The following is a 21,813-nucleotide window of genomic DNA, read 5'->3' as shown; positions in this document are numbered from 1 at the left end:
AAACCCAAGTTGGGTCACATAGGGAGGGGTTTCCTTTGTCCTTGGAATGGCCTAAGGTGGTTTCTGCCCCTTGGTCCATTTGCTCTGAGCAGAAGTCTGCTGGAGAACAGGATTCCCCTCTGTCCATGAACTTTAAAGGTCACATGTGTCCTGCCTTTAAAAACAATTTTTTTAATATCTTTTTTTTTTAAAGATTTATTTATTATGTATACAGTGTTCCGCCTCATGCCAGAAGAGGGCGCCAGATCTCATTACAGATGGTTGGGAGCCACCATGTGGTGCTGGGAATTGAACTCAGGACTTCTGGAAGAACAGCCAGTGAGTGCTCTTAACCTCTGAGTCATCTCTCCAGCCCTAAAAACAATTTTTTTAAGCCAACTTTTCCAGTTCTGGGCATTGAACCCAGTGTGTCTCTACCACTGAACTACCCCTAAGCCATGTCCTCTTTTTAGTTTTAGATAGGCTCTTAGCAAGCTTTCCAGCTGTGCTTGATCCTCCTGCCTCAGCTTCCAAAGTAGCTGGGACTTCAGGCTTGTGTTACTGGGCCCAGAGAATTTTATTTTTTATTTAGAATTTTGTCGTTACTGATTACCTGGTCATGTTTTTGAGAGTTTGTGTTGCCGTCTTGAGGGTATTATGTCTCAGGAGTTCAGTGGGTTCCTCTAACTGTTAAGTAGGACCCAGAGCCACACAGTTTATTTGTCAGGCAGAGGTTTGTATGTTTGGTCAATCTGTTTAGCTACCTTGATCATTTTCTCCTTCATGGTTTGACTGTTTCTCTCCCTAGCTCTTAGGTTTCCTGATCCAAGTCTTGAAATGACTGGAGGAGGCAGACTTCCAAAGACATGTGACATGTGGTTATGTCCACTAGACCCCTGGCCTTGGCGATGAGCTCAGACACATAAAAGGGTGTCTGATGGTGTGGCCCAGCACTTTGCAGGTTGAATTCTTCTGTGCACTTGTTGGTGATGTCTTGAAGTGGCCACAGATCGCAATTGAGCCTCAAAGGGTGTGCGGCAAGCTGGCTTTAATGAAGACAGTTTCCAGCATGGGGTCAAGTGTGATGTAAGGCATCCTCAGCTGGGGAGACAACTTGCCCTGTCTAAACATCTTTCTTCATCCTTAAGGTCAGGCAGTTTTACAGTCTGCAAGGCAAAGAAGTGTAGTGCCTATCCTATACTTCTTGTGGAGATGGGCATATGGCTCTTCATAAGCCAGTCTGCCTGCCTTGTAGAGAGTTAGGTATGGTGTCACACCTCAGAATCCCAGCACAGGGGAGTCAGAGTCAGCCTGAGCTGTGCAGAGAGGTGGCTAGGTGTGATAGTGTGTACCTGTGATCCCAGTACTTGAGTCAGATTGAGGATTGCTGTGAGGGTAAGGCCAGCTGGCATGCATGCATGCATGTATGTGTGTGTAGATGTATCCAACCTTCTTATTAAATAAGAAACACAGAACCAATGCAAAGAAGAAAGCCAAGAGGTCAGAGCTAAGAGCTAAAACCTTACCCTTCCTCCTGCGGTGGTCCTACCTCTCCGAACCAGAGCTACCCCTGTGTTAAAGTCTTTATATAGAGTTCCTGTCCTGCCTTCTCATTGGTTGTAAACCCAACCACATGACCGCCTCCTCACGGCCTGTCTGTATAGGCCTCCAGGTTTTCCATGATTGGTATTAAGATTAAAGGCATGTGTATCCAATAATGGCTGTATCCCTGAACACACAGAGACTTACCCAGCTCTGCCTACCAAGTGCTGGAATTACAAGCGTACGCTACCACTGCCCTGCTTTCCTATGACTTGCTAATTAATAGCTCTGACCCCCGGGCAACTTTATTTATTAACATACAAATAACATTTTAATACAAATAAAATATCACCATATTTCCCCTTTTCTATTTTAATAAAAAGGAAAAAAAAGAAAAAGCTTATAACTAATATAAGAAAAACTATATACAAAAGTACAATAACTATATACAATATATACAAGTAATAAATACCTAAACAATGTCTAGTCCATTTGTATTTGACAAATTCAGAGAAAATAATTTCATTATCTATCCTATTTTGGTAAGTCCAAAATGTATCCTAATTAATCTTCAACTATAACTAACTAACCTTCAATTATAACTAACTAATCTTCAACTCCCTCAGAGACCCAAGAAGGAAATAATATTAGCTAACAAAAATAAAAACAGGAAGTGCATGCAAGCAACTTCCAAAAAATTTGTGAGTTGACAAAAACAGCCAGCTGTCTGGACAGTCACCTGAGGTTTCTCCGAAGTGCTGGGGCAAGTGTTGGGGCACAAATAAAATATCACCGTGTGTGTGTGTGTGTGTGTGTGTGTGTGTGTGTGTGTGTGTGTGTGTGTGTGTTCAAAAAGAGAAAAGAAAGAATGCACGCCTTTAATCCCAGCAAGTCCCCACTACTGAGCCATCTCACTGGCCTCTGGAATTTTTAAAAGTGTTTTATAAGCCATGTTTTATGTGACATTTTACCTCTTTCACTGCAATGAAACTCTGTGGTCAGTGACTGCACCTGTCTGTCACCACGGTGCCCACAGTAGGATACAGTCCAGAAGACGCCACCAGCCGTCTGAGCTTGTCAGAATATGCTTTGATGTTTGGGTGCTAATGCAGTTGCCATAGTGCATTTTCCCGACACATCCCTGTTGTTGAACGGTGCAGGACCGATCATAACAAATGTTTGCTAAAGACTGAGCAGATGGACAGATGTCAGATGAACTGCATGCCCACTTCCTCCCTCCCTCTTCCCGCTGTGCCCAGCTTCTGTCTTGCCATCCGTCCCCAGCAGCACTTGCTTCCTAGTGGCTTGCGTCCTCTGGCCTTTTTCCTGGTGGTACACCTCAGCCTCTCAAGGACCTGATGCGAGTTAAAGTCATCTTGTGTCCCATTTAGATCTCTTTTCCTTGCCTTTTGACCACCCTAACTTCTGTGCCCCTCACAGTACAAGTTCTCTCCTGTGCCTAGTTAAGTCTGTATGTGTGGGGGTCTTTTTTTTTTTAAGATGTATTTTTTTTTTTGGATATGTGGGGTTGGATCCTCCTAGAACTGGAGTCACAAGTGTTTGTGAGCTGCCAGGTGTAGGTGCTGGGACCTGCCCCTGGTCCTCTGTGAGAGCAGTACATGCAAGCTTTTTACTGCTGAATCATCTCTTCGGCCCTTGTTCATGGGTCTTAAAAGTGAGAACACATCTAGTTTGTTGTCTCCTGAGGGAAGGGACTATGTGTGTTTCTTTTGTCTTGGGTGGTACCTAGAACCTAGCTGATGGCAATCATCCCCAACAGTGTGCATCTGTTGGCCCCCTGCTTGGAATTTTGTTTTGTTTTGCATGTGGATGTGTTGTTGCCTGTGGTTGGTGTTGGTCATTAAGCCCTGAGCTTGCTGAGCGGTGTTTAGATAGCCACCTTGCCCTGGGAGTCCTGTCTCTGTCTCCTGAGGGCTAGGATTTCAAACGGACTGCCACACCCTCCTACAAGCTTATGTAGTGTGAGAATCTGAACTCTGGTTCTCACACAAGTGCAGCAAGGGCTGCATTCACTACGCCATCTCTAGTTCTTGAGATCTGAGTTGCAGGTTCGGCCTTCTCAGCCTTCCTGATGCTTCGACCCTTTAGTACAGTTCCTCAGGTTGTGTTGACCCCCAACCATAAAATGCTGCTTCATAACTGTAATTTTGCTACAGTTATGAATCATAATGTAAATACCTGGTATGTAACCCCTGTGAAAGGGCCAAGACCCACAGGTTGAGAACCCCTGCTCTAGAGGAACTGGTTACCAGAAGGAATTTCTTCATCTTTGTTTTGGTAAGTCTGTGCTTTCACGTGTAACACTTGTCTAAAGTCAGAGGAAAGGGCTAGCTCACACACAGTGATGCTCCGGCCCCAGAACAGCATCCTGCTGCAGGCCTGTGAAGGGTGGAGGAGACACCGCTCTTCCCTACTGGGTTTGGCCTTTCCATCTGGCAGATATTGATTATCTCCCTCTCTGGTTCTTTATTGCGGTGAGAAAGGTGCCTGCTTGTCCTCTGCACCAGGACCAGTAATGATGTCTGTAAAAGAAAACAAGTTGGCACGGTGGGGGGCTTTTTGCACACTTTTTCTTGTCGGCACAGCTGCATTCCGCAGGCATAGAGTCTGGTCCCTTGCCGTCCATCTTTTCCTACTCGACAGGCCCTTCACAGACCGCAGGCAGCAGATCTGGGCTGTCTGGCTGTGCATAGGATGTTGCCAGGTTAGGATGTTACTGGTTGTGGATAAGTCCCTCCCCTGAGAACCAGTCAGGGGAGTAGAATCTCACCAAGGCAGAAAGAGGCAGCCAGGGCTAGTGGAAGGGAGGGAGGGAGGGAGGGGAAGAAGGAAGGAAGGAAGGAAGGGAAAAAGAAGGGAAAGGAAAAGAGAAGAGGAGGCTGTGTTGAGGTGGCTCATGGTGTCGGCATGTGGTGAGGTTGTGTGTGAGAAGGGTCTGTGTAAAGGGTCAGGCTGCAGAGTATGTTTTACAGAAGGAGTAGAGAATGTGCCATGTCCAGCTACAGGTTTCTTCCCAGCCCTGACAGCAGTCAGGATCTGCTAGTGGTGGTCAGATATGGCCTCTTTCTTGATGTAGCGGCTCCTGTCTGGCATGGTATTCATTAGCTCCAAGTCAGCTGCTGCTTCTTCCCTTTAGGATTGTTTTCCAGTGTACAGGCCTTTACTAGCTGGCGTGTGTGTGTGTGTGTGTGTGTGTGTGTGTGTGTTTGGTTTTAGTTTTTTACTTTTTGCTTTTTCCCCATCAGAGTCTCGTGGAGCATACAGGCAGTGATGTGTCTTCAGTTGTGGGGATTAAGTAAACTGCCTATTTAGTAGGGATACTGGTGTTTGATTTTGCTCTTTTGGGGGGGGCACCATCCAGCTCCTAAATAAATCACACACATAGGCTTATTCTTAATTATAAATGCCCAGCCTTAGCTTGGCTTATTTCTTGACAGATTTCCTTAACCTAAATTATCCTGTCTATCTTTTGCCTCTGGGCTTTTCCTTTTCTATTCCTGTATACCTTTCTGTAGCTAGAGTTTTCCTGCCTGGCCCACAGTCAGGACAAATCTCTATCACCCGCCAGTCCCACAGCCACTCAGACCCGACCAAGTAAACACAGAGACTTATATTGGTTACAAACTGTATGGCCGTGGCAGACTTCTTGCTAACTGTTCTTACAGCTTAAATTAATCCATTTCCATTAATCTATACCTTGCCACATGGCTCGTGGCTTACCGGCATCTTCACATGCGGCTTGTCATCATGGCGGCTGGCAGTGTCTTCCTGACTCAGCCTTCCACTTCCCAGCTTTATTCTCCTCCTTGTCCCGCCTACACTTCCTACCTAGCCAATGGCCAATCAATGTTTTATTTATTGACTAATCAGCAACACATTTGCCATACAGAACATCCCACAGCACCTTTCTTTGTTTCTTACTCCGTGGCTTGCTGGGTAGCTGGGTTGCTTATCCCTGGAGTCATCTTCCTCTCTGGCTCCTTCTTTCTCTCCTCTGAAATTTCTCCTAAAGTGTTGTATGATTGAAGAGTGACTGACCATGCTCAGCATGCTCTATTCAGTCTTGGCAGGATTGAATCAAGAGCATAAGTATGGCTATCATAAGCACCTTGCACCAAATATTATTGGCTCTTTGTTTGTCCGGCACTTATAGAACTACACTTCCTAGTGCCTCTTTGGTATATGGAGACCATGTCACTAGTTCTAGGCTGTCATGAGTAGGAGTGACATGTTACATAGAGCCTCAGATGTTCAAGTATCGAGAGAGAGAGAGAGAGAGAGAGAGAGAGAGAGAGAGAGAGAGAGAGAGAAGAAGTCAAGCAGTCAAGATGGAAAACCATCTCGGTGCTGTTGAGATGGCCCAGTGAGAAAAGCTCTTGTTACCAATCCTGACAACCTAAGTTTGATTCCCCCCCCTACACACACACACACACACACACACACACACACACACACACACACACACACACACACACACACACACTGAGAGGAGAGAACGAACTCCAAACAGTGGCTCTTGGCTCATAGACGTGCTCCATGGCATGTGATCCTGCATGCACATATGCAGAAGAGGAGAAGCCATTGAGGTTTGAGGCCAGCCTGGACTATACAGTGTGACTCTGTCTCAAAGTGTTGCTTTGTGTTGAAAGGGCATGTGCTGCGTCTGTAGTGCTACCTCTGGGTTCTGTCCTTTCTCATTTAGTGTCTTTGTGCTGAATGCTGATGAGTGCTGCAGCCCACCCAGCTTTCTTTGGAGAAGGCTTTGGCATGGAGTACCACCTTACAAAATGTTTACGTGTTCTTTCCTTTCAATTTTTAAAAATGTTGAGAAGTATGTAACAGCTTGTGTTAATGACTGATGTCCTCTGACCCTTACTATGGTATCTTTCTGTGTCATTATTTCCTCTTTCAGGTTATTCCTTATTCATCAATGAAAATGCAAGTGGTTTTTGTGGGTTGGTTTTGTGTATCCTGTTACTGTACTGAATTTGTGTTCTAGTTGTAACGGGTTGTGTGTCTGTTTAATTGGGGGAATAGTCCATGTGTAGGGACATGTCATCCCAAAGCCAGGTGATCTTTTCTTTCTAACTGAGCGTCTGTATTCCTGTAACTTGCCTGGCTAGCACCTCCAATCCTTTGACCTGCAGACGTCTGTGCCTTGGTCCCGATCGTAGAGGTGTGGTGTGTGTATTTGGTGTCCTGTGTGTGTTCCTCTCACAGGCACATGTGGAGGTCAGAGGGTAACCCTTCAGAGCTGAGTCTCTTCACCTTTAGTGTCTCAGCTTATACAGCCAGCACCTTCACCACAGAGCTACCTCTGGGTTCTGTCCTTTCTCATTTAGTGTCTCTGTGTTGGATGCTGATGAGTGCTGCAGCCCACCCAGCTTTCTTTGGAGAAGGCTTTGGCATGGAGTACCACCTTACAGAATGTTTACGTGTTCTTTCCTTTCAATTTTTAAAAATGTTGAGAAGAAATTGTGTGGAAGAGTTAACCTGTGATGTCAGGGCTCTTCTTTGTTGTGTGATTTTTGTTCATTTGTTTAAGGGATACTGTTTGGTCTTTTGAGATAGGGTTTCACTTTGTAGCCCAGGCTGTCCCAGAATTCATAGCAGGCCTCTTGCCTGGATGTTAAGAGGCCTTGGTTTCTAGACAGTGATGGTAGCGCATGCCTTTAATCCCAGCACTCAGAACGCAGAGACAGGAAGGTCTCTGTGAGTTCAAGGCCAGCCTGGTCTACAGCTTGATCCAGGACAGCCAGGGCTACCCAGAGAAACCCAGTCTCGCCAAAAAGGGGGAGGGGGGCGACTTTGATTCTGGCTCTAGCTCCTTTCTAATATCTAGTTGGGAGCCTGTTCCAATTTTCAGTTTGTGATTTCACTTAAAAAAATTTTTTTTCTGCCGGGCGGTGGTGGCGCACGCCTTTAATCCCAGCACTCGGGAGGCAGAGGCAGGCGGATCTCTGTGAGTTCGAGGCCAGCCTGGTCTACAGCGCGAGATCCAGGAAAGGCGCAAAGCTACACAGAGAAACCCTGTCTCGAAAAACCAAAAAAAAAAAAAATTTTTCTTTATTTAGTTTTTGTGTTAGTCTATTTTCTGCTGCTGTAGGTTGGGAGCTTTATAAAGAACAAAAAGTTGCTATAGCTCGATGTTTGGGAAGATGGAAAGGCATAACATTTGCTTCTCTTGTCTCTGGTAAAGGCCTCATGGCGAATGGCATTGAAACATGTGGAGCATGTGAGGGTGATCGCAGGGAGCTAGGGCAGCCAGGATCCTCATCTTTTCCCAGGCATGCCACAGCGACCTCATGGCCTCCAACAGGCTAGTCTCTTAACATCAGCTCTGGGGACCAAGCTTCTAGCACATGAGCCTTTAGAGACACACTTGCACCTTAGCCAAACCATGGCATTAAGTGGTAAACTCAGATACTGATTGAACATGGTTTGCTGTTGGTACTGCCTCTTATGGTGCTGGGGCGCACAACCAGGGCTATGTGTGCTGACACACTCTGCACTGCCGAGCTACAGCACAGTCCTGGTTTGTTCTTCATTTGTTTTTGTTTGTTTGTTTGTTTGTTTGTTTTTGGTTTTTTGTTTTTTGTTTTTTTTTTAAACACCAAGTCTGTCTGTATAACACCAGCTTGGTAGAACTTGTTATGTGTACCAGGCTGGCCTTGAACTTGCAGCAGTCCTGCTTGTGCCTCCTGAATGCTGGGATCCTGCCATGCCTGGCTTCTTTGGCTAGTTAGTTAGTTATGTGAATGTATGCACACATGTGAGGATGGGTAAATGTACTGTGCACTCCCAGAGGCTACAAGAGGGTGGGAGGGATGACCCGCTTGTCACACAAATGCTGAACCCTGGTCCTCATGATTGAGCAGTAAGCTCTCTTACCCACTGAGCCACCTGTCCAGTGCTCCTTCAGGCTTTAATGTGGTGGTTTATAGTTACAAATATCTCCCCTAACACTGCCTTTGTTTTATTCTGGAGGTTTTGGATTTTTGTGTTTTAAGTAGTTAACCTGCCTTGCCATTCCTTCTTTGATCCTGATGGCTGAGTGGTGTGTTGTTAATAGCTACAGGTTTGGGGGCTTCTGGGCTCCTTCTGGAATAGGCTTCTTGTTGTTGTTGGTTGGTTAGTTGGTTTGGTTTGGTTTTTCAAGACAGGATTTTTCTGTGTAGCCCTGGCTGTCCTAGAACTCACTCTGTGGACCAGGCTGGCCTAGAAATCAGAGATCCACTGCCTCTGCCTCCCAAATACTGGGATTAAAGGCGTGCGCCACCACTGCTTGGCCTGTAATAGGCTTCTAATTTCATGCTGTGTGATAGGAGTTATTGTTTGTGTAGTGTCCAGCTTTGAAGAGCTGTTGAGCCTGGACAGAGGGCTCAGCAATCAAGGGTGCTTGCTGCTCTCTAGAGGTCCCGGGTTTAGTTCCCAGCATCCGCTTCGGCAACTCACTCTGGCCTCTGTGGGCACTGCACACCTCTGTCTCTTGTCTCTTTCTCTCTCTCTCTGTCTCATACACACACACACATACACACACACACACACATATACACTATAGAAATTTTATAAAAAGATCTATTGAGATTTAATTTGTGGCCCAGCATTCTCTTCGGATGACTGACTGGGCAATAAAACTTTTAGATTTTAAACTTGGGACATGTGGATTTTATTGTAGAAGTTTTGAGATAAATGTGTAGTTTAAGTGTCCTTCTTAATGAGATCTCATTACCTTCTGAATAGTGTCAGAAGCTGAATGGTAGTGGGAAAGGTTATCATTTATGAAATATCGAACCAGTGACCTTAGCTGTTCAGTTGTGATGAAAGGCCCAATCTAACCTTTATTGAATGTGATATTTATTAAAAATGAAACTTCTCATTTCCATCATTTAATCAATAGTACTCTAAGCCGTTTGTTAATATGATTAAAGGTGGCATTGCAGACTAGATTTCTGCCCTGCCCCCCCCCCCCCAGACCCTTGGCTTAATTTTAGTAACCAGGAAGTGTCTTCTAACTTAGATCACTCAAACTCATTTAATCCTGTACTGGTAACTTTTATAAGACACAAAAAAGAACAATGAAAGTTTTCAGGAAGAAGGCCAGACCTAGTTTTGCACACCTAGAATCCCAGCACTGAGGGAGCTAACATAAGACGATGCATATGAGGATTATATTGAGGCCAGCCTCTGCTGCACAGGAAGACCCTGATGTCATCTGCCTCACAAGCCTGACAACCTGAGTTTGATCCCTAGAATCCATGTCAAAATTACCCTCTGACCCCTCCATGTGCACTGTGGTACCCACATACCATATATAGAAACACACTGTACACAATAATACCATTTTTTTCCCCAAATAAATACAGGGCCCACGGTGATGCTCGGTAGTTAAGAGTGCTTGCTTCTCTTTCAGAGAATCAGAATTTAGTTCCTAGCAACCATGTTAGGTGACTACAACCATCTGTAACTCCAGGAGATCTGATGCTCTCTTCTGGCCTCCATGGACACCCTTACACACATGTGTACACACATACACATAAATAATCTTTAAGAAGTAAAAAATTTATAGGAAGAAGCTCATGTGTAACTGCTACTTAGGAAACAAAGCATCGAGCTATCTGAAGGGTGTATGTTTTATTTTCTATTGTCGACTATTGTAATTCAGTGCCAGGGTTTCATGCAGGTGATGTTTAGTGCAGCCAGAAATGTGTTGCCTGACTAGTGTCAGCAGGGAAAAGGCCTGAGGCGGGAAGAAGCGAGAGAAGGCTCGGCGATGGGACCGCTGAGGTCTAAGCACAGTTGGTGGGTGTGGTGCAGGTCCACTTTGCCAGTGAGTGCCCCCTCTGACCACCCCAGTGCTGGCAGAGGGATCTGGAAGTGGAGCTGGTGTGTGCCCACCATAGCTAAGGGACAGTCTTGTCTCCAGGTTTCACAGGGAGGAAATGGGTTCTGAAGAGCCACCCTTGTAAGTTTGTGCTGTGTGTCGGGCACTGTGGAAGCCCTTGTGCAGCGTCCTACTGCCCACCATAGCTAAGGGACAGTCTTGTCTCCAGGTTTCACAGGGAGGAAATGGGTTCTGAAGAGCCACCCTTGTAAGTTTGTGCTGTGTGTCGGGCACTGTGGAAGCCCTTGTGCAGCGTCCTACTGCCCACCATAGCTAAGGGACAGTCTTGTCTCCAGGTTTCACAGGGAGGAAATGGGTTCTGAAGAGCCACCCTTGTAAGTTTGTGCTGTGTGTCGGGCACTGTGGAAGCCCTTGTGCAGCGTCCTACTGCCCACCATAGCTAAGGGACAGTCTTGTCTCCAGGTTTCACAGGGAGGAAATGGGTTCTGAAGAGCCACCCTTGTAAGTTTGTGCTGTGTGTCGGGCACTGTGGAAGCCCTTGTGCAGCGTCCTACTGCCCACCATAGCTAAGGGACAGTCTTGTCTCCAGGTTTCACAGGGAGGAAATGGGTTCTGAAGAGCCACCCTTGTAAGTTTGTGCTGTGTGTCGGGCACTGTGGAAGCCCTTGTGCAGCGTCCTACTGCAATATCACACTAAACCTGAGAGGAAAAGCTAATGATCACAAAGCTCCCTTGCCCAGGATCGCAGGGCTTGGAAGTGGCATCTCCTGGGTCTAGACACAGGCCATTGGACTCCTAAACCTGCCTTCTCAGCCACTGGAATGGAAGGTCAGCATAGAGCCGCCCAGTAAATTAGAGATAACCAGCCGGAGATGGAGGAGAGGCAGTCGGCTAAGACCTGCTGGATAGCACATTCTCAAGGCTACCCCAGAGAGAGGGTAGAGACGAGTGACAGCAGGGCAGAGGTCTGCCTGGTTCTTGGGGGCAAGCCAGTGTTCAGTCTTGAGATCCCTGACCCTCTGATGGAGCAGCTGGGACCCTTCGGCAGCTCCTGGTTCAGAGTGGCAGTGGTACAGCAGAGTCTGTCCAGCAGACAGCTGGACTCTGTGGCTAGCCTAAAGGACAAGCTGCAGGCTCCAGCCTTGCTGCTGCATTTTTGAGTAACAGCTACATCCGGCTTTGGGGAGGTCAGCCCTGGGCCAGCCAGCCCTGTGCCCACTGCACACCTTCCCAGCACCTTGTCTCCCTCTGGGGGGGCCTCAGGATCTGGTTTTCAGCATCTGCCTGGTGGTGCTGATGGGAAATGGGTCAAGTCATACTAGAGATTATTACTAACACACAAATCTGTTTCACATCTTTGTGGGTAGGAGGAAAAAAGAAGAAAGGGAAAGCTTAGTTCTGGAATGGAAAGTTTTTGATAGCTCATAGAGAAATGTCATGTGACTTTATTACTACCCCTGAGTTCACTGTGTCCTGTGACCTCTTCTTGAAGACCTGCATCCCAATACCTGACGCTAAAGCATGGTCATCCTTGGTGACTCATTTCCACCTAGATGGCTGATCTCTCAGGTCCTTCTTGCATATTGTCGGTGACCCCACAGGATGGTTTCCTTGTCGAATGGGGGAGAGGTACTCCTTCAATATCACCTGTGATAGACCACATTGGTCTTGGATGCTGATTCTAGGTCTTCCCAGAGACAGACCAACAACCAGCTAAGCCAGACAGTGTTCCCAGGGCCCTGGAGGACCCTGAAGGGGCTTTTGGTGGCTGTTAGCCAAAGATAAAGTGTTTATGCTGGCCTCGTTCCTGCAGCCCAAGCCCGTGTCTCCACAGGTCTGTCAGGAAGGACCTTCTGTATACAGCATTTCCTGTATAACCTCCTGGTTGCTCCAAGCTAATGGAGCATTTTCCACGTTTACATTTAGAGGCCAGGTTAAGAGTGTTACTTTTACAGCCTTGTCTTTGGCTTTCAAGAATTAGTCTTTGTTAAGCCCTCCCTGTCAAAGATGGATTCCATGGACATCACTTGTGCCTATGGCACATAACTCTCCTGCCTCCTGTGTGCTGTTTGGTGGGGGTGACTTAGTTGACTTGGGTTCAGGGGTAAGTGGGGGTCTGGTGTTTGAGTATGGTGAGCCAGGGTGAAGACAGCCATTCGAATTCCCTCAGATAGCAGTGTCCACAGCAAACCCAGTTGCTATCGATGTACATAACTGATCACTTTATTAACTGTGGAAACGAAGCCTTATTGGAGAATAAAGCATAACTTGATTATGTCCTGTGCAAAGGGCAGATACAGTGGAATGTGGCTGGCAGGTCCCCATTTCAAGGCTGATTCTGATAATGATAGTGTTTAAGTACCATTGATTGTCCTCTAATTGAATTTCTTTTTCTTTAGGCCTCTTCTGAAGAGCTGAAGGCTGCCTACCGGAGGCTGTGTATGCTTTACCATCCGGACAAGCACAGGGACCCAGAGCTCAAATCACAAGCAGAGCGGCTGTTTAACCTTGTTCACCAGGCTTATGAAGGTCGGTGGAGGCCTTGGCTTCATGTGCGCAGACATTCGATTTGTAAGCGACTTGATTTGTAGAAGTAGAGAGATGGAGTCCTTAGAGGTATATAAAAGAGGTGCTTGGTTTGGTACTTTGTACTGACAGAGCCCTTTGAAAGAGTCGTATTTTGCTTTGGAAATCAATATATGTCCAGTAAGAAGAAAATGAGAGTCCAAATGAAGAAATGGACCAGGTCTGAACGGAGGGTACTGGAGCTCCAGCTAGCCCCAGTGTCTTCTGGGGGTGGGGGTGGGGCTGATACTTACAAAGCCGCTTTCTTTGTTCCCTTTTTTGTGAGAAGCTACAAAGACTTTTTTTTTAACCTTAGTGGTTTTATTGGTTTTGTATCAGTTAGTGAAAGAAAGGGCTTACAAAAGCTGGCGGGAGAGCTTGGTGGGGAAGTACGGTCTAGTCATTCAGGAACTTAGATTTACTGCTTACATACAATAAATGAAGAAAACATAGGATGTTTGGCTCTGGGAAGGTGGAAGGCTCTGGAAAGAGTGAAGGTGAGCTTCATGCTACCAAGTTGGACATTTTAAAGTGATTGGAATGGTAAAATGTTTTGTCATGATTTAAGAAATAAAAGCAAAAAAAGGAGCCGGGCGGTGGTGGCACACGCCTTTAATCCCAGCACTCGGGAGGCAGAGCCAGGCGGATCTCTGTGAGTTCGAGGCCAGCCTGGGCTACCAAGTGAGTACCAGGAAAGGCGCAAAGCTACACAGAGAAACCCTGTCTGAAAAACCAAAAAAAAAAAAAAAAAAAAGCAAAAAAAGGAAAAGCAAAAACATTAAATCACTCATAGATTTATAGATTAGGAAAAATCAGTTACTCATTCCAGATCCCTGTGATCTGCTCCTTAACTAGAGGCCAAAAGAGTTAGATAATGTGCCTTTCTATGAAATAACAGGCCTCTTCACTGCAGACAGGATAGCAGGTGGCATATTTTACCTTGAGTTTTACCAAGAAGTTTTTTTTTTTTTTTTTTTAATTTATTTATCATGTATACAGTGTTCTGCCTTCATGTTTGCCTGCAGGCCAGAGGAGGGCACCAGATACCATTATAGATGGTTGTGAGCCACCATGTGGTTGCTGGGAATTGAACTCAGGACCTCTGGAAGAGCAGCCAGTGTTCTTAACCTCTGAGCCATCTCTCCAGCCCAAGAAGTTATATTTTAATGACCAGTAAAAAGTGGGCAGTGGCACATGATAGACAGGAGTCTGTGCTATGTCACCCAGCGTGACTCAGGGGCTGCGTGGGTGCTGGTGGTCACCAAAGCCCATTGTGTTCTGTAGTTTGAACAGAAAGCCGGCCTCCCTGTCAAAGTACTACAGCGGCAGACCTGGCCGCACTCTGTTCAGCAAGTGCTGGCTTCTCTTATTAAATCAGTTTTGCTCAACAAGTTTGGCTCCGTGTTTTCCAGTGGTCAGCATTTCGTTCTTCTCCATTAGATTTGAATGTGGATAGACTCATTTGCATAGCTTTTTAATTGGTCTTAAAAATATATGGGAACCTCAGAGGAGAAAGTATGCAGAGATCCCCAACAGAACTCGGAGTGGAGCAGGGCAACTGTCAGTCTCGCTGACAGTCTATTTTTGGGCCTTGGAATAATTCTCTCCCTTGTTGAGGAATCTTCTCATTAGGTGATGTGGCCAACAGTATTATGAATGATACTCATGTATTTTTAAACAGATTTCAAAGCTGGGTGTTGTAGCTCACACCTGTGATCCCAGGACTCAGGGGATAGAGGCAGGAGAATTGGGATGAGCCTGGGTTACATTAAAAAAAAAAAAAAATTACAGAGGTCTTGGGGTTAGTTAGTAGTGCTCAAGTAAGTCAGCTGTTGGTACAGTGTCCTGCAGAGTACACTACAGAGTGGAGCTTTAGAGAAGGCTGTTCTTGGCGGGGAGGCGTGGTGCTCTGTCCCTAGCATCCCCCCACTTAACAGATGGAAGCATTAGAACCGGAAGTTGATGGACACCCCCAGCTACATAGCAAACTCAAGGCCAGCCACGTCTACAAGAAAACTAAAACCTAAAGCCAAACAAAAACCACTGTCTTTTGGAGCTGCCAGAGCAGGTTGGACCCTGGAAAAGCCCAGCTTTTCCCATCTGTAGCCTCTAAACGCCCTCCGATGGAAAGAGAAAGCCTTAGGAAGATGCAGCCAAAGAAAGACAGTCTCCATGAAGACTGGCTAGGAAGGAAAGGTAGAGGAGGACTTACCTCATGGCCTTGTACACTGGGTTGTCAGGACTGAAGGGGAGTTTGTGCTGAGTGAACATGTTTAATTTTTTTTTTTTTCCTTGCAGTGCTTAGTGATCCCCAGACAAGGGCCATCTATGACATCTATGGGAAAAGAGGGCTGGAGATGGAAGGATGGGAGGTAAGAGAAACCGAGTCACAGGAGGACGCACACACCGTGGCTGGCCTCCTGGGGCCTGTGATGGGCCTTCTAGCTATAATGCACTGTGGCATCAGCACGTTCCACTCCGCCCCTGCCTGGTAGCAGAAGTATGGCAAGCTGTTCACTTCTTTGTGCTTCCATGTTACCTGAAAAATGAAGTTGTGTAGAAAAATGAGCCATGGAAATTAATTGTAAGACCCCAAATTGCTACACAATATGTAGGTGTTGTTACTTAATGTTATTGGAAGACCGATGTGCTAGTGCCGTAGGATCCCATCAGACGTTACTGAGAGATGTGCAGCGGATCCAGTTTCCTGCCTTCATCCTGCAGAACTCCCCTGGAAGTTCTTGTCGTGTTTGATCTCACGCTGTCTGTCCCTTCTGTCCCCGACATGAAGCCCATCAAAGGCTTGAGGTGTGGTGGGAAGAAAGCAGAACTGACCAGTCCCAGTGGGGCTCGTGGACCACCTTCCACCTGTAGCCATGCTTTGATGGACACATCACGGTGAACGGTAGCCGCTGAGACTTGAAGCCTAGGAGGTTTTGTGTGAATATCCAGCAGTTGTCGTCTGAAGCACCAGATTAGCAGCACTGGACCTGAGTCCCCTTGTGAGGTAGCTGCCAGCTCTGAGGAAGCCCTGCCCTTTGAACTAGGCTGTGTTCACACTTGGTCCCATTCCCTCCATTCCATGTTGTCATCGGGCCCTTATCGCAGCAGGTTCTGCGTGTCCTGCCTGGCTCGTAGGGTGTTTGATTTAGGGCCTCTAGCTTACTGGAAATCTCAGTATTTCATTGTCACTTTGCATTGTTTACCCAGATGGAGAAACAAGTTCAGTTGTGTGTCCAGACTGTTCTTAGACTTTGTATACCACTTAGATTAGTTAGCAGGGTTGAGCGCTGCAGTCAGGGCCACTGACTGGGTGACCCGCATTACAGACTGGGGTTTTGGTTTCTGGAGTTGTTTCAGCTCTCCTGGAATGGTGGGATCCTCTGGCAAAATATTACATGATTACCTCTCACCAAAACAGGATATCTCTCACTAGCATGAAGCAAAGCCAGACTCAGCTGCAATTGTACAGGATGTAGCCAGTCACAAGTGGTGAGTGGGTAAACTTCATGTGTGTAGTTATAGGAAACTATTTTAAGGAAATAAAATTCTCAGTAAGTCTGCAGGTAAACCGGCCAGGTATGATGGCTCACAGGAGTAATCCCAGCTCTTGGTAGGCAGAACCAGGAATGGCATTAATTGGAGGCCAGCCTAGGATGTGTAGTGAGTTCCAAGCCAGCCTTGGCTCCATAGAGCAGCAGTTCTCAACCTGTAGGTCTTGATCCCTGTACCAAACCTCTATCTGCAAAAAATATTTACATTACAATGCATAACAGTAGCAAAATTACAGTTGTGAAGTAACAACAAAAGTAATTTTGTGATCAGGAGTCACCACAGCATGAGGAACTGTATTAAAGAGTTGAAGGATTAGGAAGGTTGAGAACCACTGCCCCAGAGGATCTTGAAAAAGCAAAACAGACAAACCAGAAATTAAAGCATCCTCAGGTATTAACAGTGCCAGACATGCAGCAGGATGCCAGCTCCTTAATGTACATGGAATGACTCTTCCCATGATCCTTCGAGGAATGGCTGCAGTCAGTCAGGGTGTTGCCATTTGCTCTTTCTCCACAGTGGTGGCTTTGGCCATGAAGGACACTGTATTCGCTGTGTTCTTGTCATCGTGTTACTAATGTTTACAGAATACCAGTCTTTGGTGGCTGAAGGTTATCTGTCACAGCCTGTTCCTTGAGTAAACATCTAGGTAGTTTGGTAAAGGATGAAGGTAATTGTGGATACAGAGTATATGATGGACCTTCAAAGCACTTGGGTCTCAGCTGTAATGCCACTTCCCTTTAATAGAGGATGTTAGGAATGAAATTGGGCCTTCCCCCCCCCCCCCCCAAGACAGGGTCCCACTATGATGCTCTAGAAGGCCTGGAACTTGCTGTGTAGACCAACAGAGCACCCCCAGCTTGTGATCCCAATCCTGTGAGTGCCTGGAGCTGACTGGGATGTTGATGCCAGTGCCCATGTTGAAAATGAAGTTTATCTTTTCTTTAGAATTGAGAAAGTCAAACTGAACTCTTAGACAGTCTCGGCACTCACTCCTGGCTGTCAGGTGGAGTGGAAAGCACACCATTCGCCTTGCCTGCAAACTGCGCTCACAGGCACAGCCTTGGCTGAGTCAGCTGCAGTCTGTGGCCCTGTGCCACAGAGAATGTCTAATAAAGTCATCTCTGTGAAGAGCAGTGATGCAGCCAGTGTCGTGAGAGGGGCTTCCAAACTGCCGCAGAGCAGAGCAAGTATGAGAAAGAAATGTCAGTGGGAAACTCACAAAATCTGAAAAATCGGGATCTGGCCAATAGAAGTGTGCAGTGCTGATAGCCTTGACGGAGGATCCATGGCCACCTGAGATGCTGCCATTGAGGCTGGAGAGATGGCTAAGCCGTTAAGAGTACTGTCTGCTCTTCCAGAGGACCCAAGTTCAAATCCCAGCACTTACATGGTGGCTCACAAATGTCTGTGACTCCAATTCCAGAGGACTTGATGTCCTCTTCTGACCTCCACAGGCTTCAGGCACACAAGTGGTACAGATATGCATTTATGCATAAAACAAAATTTTAAAAGTTAAAAAGAATATTTTTTTAAAAAAAAGATGTTAATATAAACCAGGGATAGTGGTGCATGGTAGCACTCTATGGGAGGCAGAGGCAGGCAGATCTCTCTGAGTTTGAGGCCAACCTAGTCTACACAGTAAGATCCAGGACAGCTAGTGCTACAGAGAGAGATCTTGTTTCAGAATGTTTAAAAAAAAAAGTTGACTTAGGATCCTAGACTTTTCAGACCCATCAACACCCAGGACTCTAATGGTGGACATTCTTCCTGGAGGTGAGCTGCCCATCCCCCTCCTGACCTATCCTTCCCTGTAGTTGGGACTCTTTCTGTGCTGCCAGACAGCTCCCAAGTAACCACACAGACTTCTTATTAATTATGAAAGCTCAGCTGATAGCTTAGGCTTATTTCTAACCGGCTCTTATAACTTAACCCATATTTTTATTAGTCTATGTTTTACCGTGTGGCTTTTACTTCTCTCCCATTTTGTATGTCCGACTCATTCTACGTGTGGCTGGCTTCTCTGCCCTCCTTCCCAGCATCCTCTCCACCGCAACAATCCTGCCTTGCTATCAGCAGTTTAGCTTTTGATTAAACCAATCCAATTGACAAATCTTCACACTGTATAAAAAGATTATTCCATAACACTTCTCTTCATGAGATCAGTCTTCCTGACTAGCCCAGGATGGGTGACTGGTGACTGGTCCAGATGAACTAGGTTTCTGTGGGTTCATAGGCTGTGTGTGATATACTCTAGGGGTGCAGCGCAGGGGTTATCCAGCACGTAGCTAAAGTTGTAGACTCCCACACCCAGGCTGCCCTCACGATGGACCACCCCAGCTTCCGCACGTGATTAGTGCCAGGTGAAGCCCTGAGGGCAGAGGCTATGGCTGCCCAGTAAGTGTCATCAGCATTCTGGAAGGAAGGACCAGTAGCACGAATTTTAATTGCTCTTAATAATAAAACCAGGAGTCAGTTATCAGGGTGAAAGCTGAAAGATCAGAGAGGCAGAGCAGCAGCCACTAGAAAGACTTCTTCTTTTTCTTTCTTTCTTTTTTTTTTTTTTTTGTTTTTTGTTTTTTTGTTTTTTCGAGACAGGGTTTCTCTGTGTAGCCCTGGCTGTCCTGGAACCCACTCTGTAGACCAGACTGGCCTCGAACTCACAGAGATCCGCCTGCTTCTGCCTCCCGAGTGCTGGGATTAAAGGCATGTGCCACCACCTCAGACTAAGACTTACCTACAGGAACCCTCAGACCAAAGTGGGCCAAGTTCCTCCATCCCACCTTATCACTTCCTGTTTCCTCCTCCCAAGTGCTTAGATTAAAGGTGTATGCCATTACTGCCTGGCCTCTAGTGGCCAGCTCTGACCTCTGACCTCCAAGCAAGCTTTTATTTGTTAGAGCACAAACAATCACCCCAGGGACCAGCCATGTTAATTTGGCAGTTGGTTCTGATTGTAATCAGCTGTGTGCAGAACTTGTGTAAAGCGTGAGCAGAAGCAGAAGGACCCAGCAGCTCTCGATATTTTCACTGTAGCACATTACAGGCTGAGCCTCAGCACCATGCTCCATCATGCCCCAGGCTCTGCACTTCTCATGGCTCAGGATTGTGCACTTGGAAGCGAGGTCCTTAGAAGTCGTGTGATACAGTGTCCACAGAGGTGAGGTACCTGATGTCCACAGTGGCCTTGCCCTTTCCATGAAGCTCCACCTCTGATGTCAACTGTATTGCCTTCCTATCATGTACACTAAGACTATGAAAGGCCGTGCTAGAGTGCCCTAGTTTGTCACAGACTTGATCTCATGGTGTACCTATGACTTTCATGTCATCTGCTGTTTGATCCTCCAGTGTTGTTGACCTCAGACTCTATAGCATCACTGGCAGCTCAATGTCATAAGAGGACAGGCCCATGATTCTTAGACACCTACCTGTCCCTCACATGACTAGAGATTCCAAGTTTTTGTTTTTGTTTTAATAATTTATTTTTATTTTATGTACATTGGTGTTTTGCCTGCATGTATGTCTGTGTGAGGGTGTCAGATCTTGGGAGTGACAGACAGTTGTTAGCTGCCATGTGGGTGCTGGGAATTGAACCCGAGTCCTCTGAAAGAGTAGCCAGTGCTACTCTTTGAGTAGTGAGTCATCTCTCTAGCCCCAGATCCCAAGTTTTATAACCCCAAGGTGTACCTCATTGACAGTTGATTTCTCATTAGAAAATTTGGACTGTAGGATTATCTTTGTGAGGTTCCTGCAGCCTCTGAGAGGTTACTAAAATAAAGGTCGGTTTTTGGAGAGCCCAGAGGCCAGCAGAGCCTTGCTTTCCTCTCAGGCTTGGAGGAACCTCTTTGCAGCTCCTTCTGGATCTCTTCGAGTCCAGGGGTGCCCAACTGGCCCCTGGCTATTGTATGCATGTCAAACTAGAGTCCAGCTCTCTAAGTGTCCTGGGCCCTCATCTGTCTCTCTCAATTCTGCTCACAGGTGGTGGAAAGAAAGAGAACTCCAGCTGAGATCAGAGAAGAATTTGAGAGGCTCCAGAGAGAGCGGGAGGAACGGAGACTGCAGCAGAGAACCAACCCCAAGGTAGGAAGCCAGGGTGAAAATAATCCAGTGTTTTTCAGATGGCAGCATAAAACTGGGTGGGGCAGAACCTTGCTGTTACCTCTGAGCAGTGTTTTTCTGGAGGGTGAGACCTCCTGCTGCTCAGCAGAACTGCAGCCGGAGACAATCGTTCAAACCCTGTGCAGGGAAGAATAGAGGATGCCTTGGGTTTGCACAGCCCTGGCTCATAGTTCTCCAAGACCTTCCCTCTTACACTTCCTGAGCCCTTGGCAGTCAGGGTCAGTGAGAAAGGGCACCCAGCTAACGGCTTCAGCACTGAGGCAGTGGTCCCCTGTGCAGTTAGCCTGTGGAGGGCACATCCATATGGCACCATGGGGGCCTTGCCTTCGTTACCCCAGTCAGCCCTTGTACAGTATCTTTCCTGCTATTCGGGAGGTCGTTCTGAGTTGTGCCCTGGCCAGGAGGCAAATGGGTATCTCCTGAAGTTTGAGGTGCCTGTTGTACTGAATGCCTTGGTCCTGTCCAGCAGTGACTGGGTGCGGTTTACTGTCAAGGTGGGTGTGTCTAGATGGCCCTGCTACAGCCTGTCCCTGTCATGGTAAGAAGCTGGTAGCCTTCCCATGCCCTCTTGAGGTGCCTGCCTCCTCTCGGCCGTGTGGGTGGAAGGAAGTCGTGCTGGTGATCGAGGCACTGTTGTCTTTCTTAAATCTTCGTAGTCGAACACTGTGAGCTGAGGCTGGGAAACAGAGTCCAATGAACCTCTGATCACATTCAAGTATGAAGAGGACTTTATCTCCAGTGTGAAATGGGAGGTTTTCCTGGAGATCCATCCCGTGGAGTTGTGTCTTTGGATCCCATGGTCCCTAGTTCTCACTGCCTCTTACCGCCTTCAATTTGCCCTTTTCAGATAAAACCTTGTGTCTGTAACTTCCCACTGAGAAAGCTAAAACTTGGTGCTGGGGTCGTGTGTCCCTGGGCCCCTTCATAATGAGCCAGAGTAGAAGAGGGCTGTGGCTAGCAGGCCACGAGGTCATTCACATGGACTAGTGGCACTGCCTTCTGACGGCCACTCTGCCCTCCATCCTGGTTGAGTCTCTGGTTTGTATAATCCACCACACTGGTTGTAGAGACTGCGAGTCTGGAATAGAGTTGCTGTAGTCCTGTCGTGTGAGCTGGTTTGGTTCTTGTCTGTGCCATTGTGGACAGCAGCCGCCATCAGCTCTTGCTGCCTCTTCCACAAGCTTGTATGG

The 21,813-nt window shown here is 46.8% G+C and overlaps 1 protein-coding gene across 1 annotated transcript in view; it reads left to right on the top strand.

Annotated features, from left to right (window-relative positions):
- Nucleotides 1-21,813, top strand: part of Dnajc11 (DnaJ heat shock protein family (Hsp40) member C11) — a 57,158-nt gene that overhangs the window by 6,341 nt on the left and 29,004 nt on the right. The window contains exons 2-4 of the mRNA XM_052718708.1: nucleotides 12,787-12,916; nucleotides 15,251-15,324; nucleotides 20,483-20,584. Of these exons, the coding sequence (XP_052574668.1) occupies nucleotides 12,787-12,916; nucleotides 15,251-15,324; nucleotides 20,483-20,584 (306 nt within the window). The remainder of the gene's footprint in view (nucleotides 1-12,786; nucleotides 12,917-15,250; nucleotides 15,325-20,482; nucleotides 20,585-21,813) is intronic.

The sequence above is a fragment of the Peromyscus californicus genome, unplaced genomic scaffold (assembly GCF_007827085.1).
Source record: "Peromyscus californicus insignis strain IS unplaced genomic scaffold, ASM782708v3 Scaffold_5__1_contigs__length_169319896, whole genome shotgun sequence".
Taxonomy (NCBI): domain Eukaryota; kingdom Metazoa; phylum Chordata; class Mammalia; order Rodentia; family Cricetidae; genus Peromyscus; species Peromyscus californicus.
This window is presented reverse-complemented; position numbering and strand designations above follow the sequence as displayed.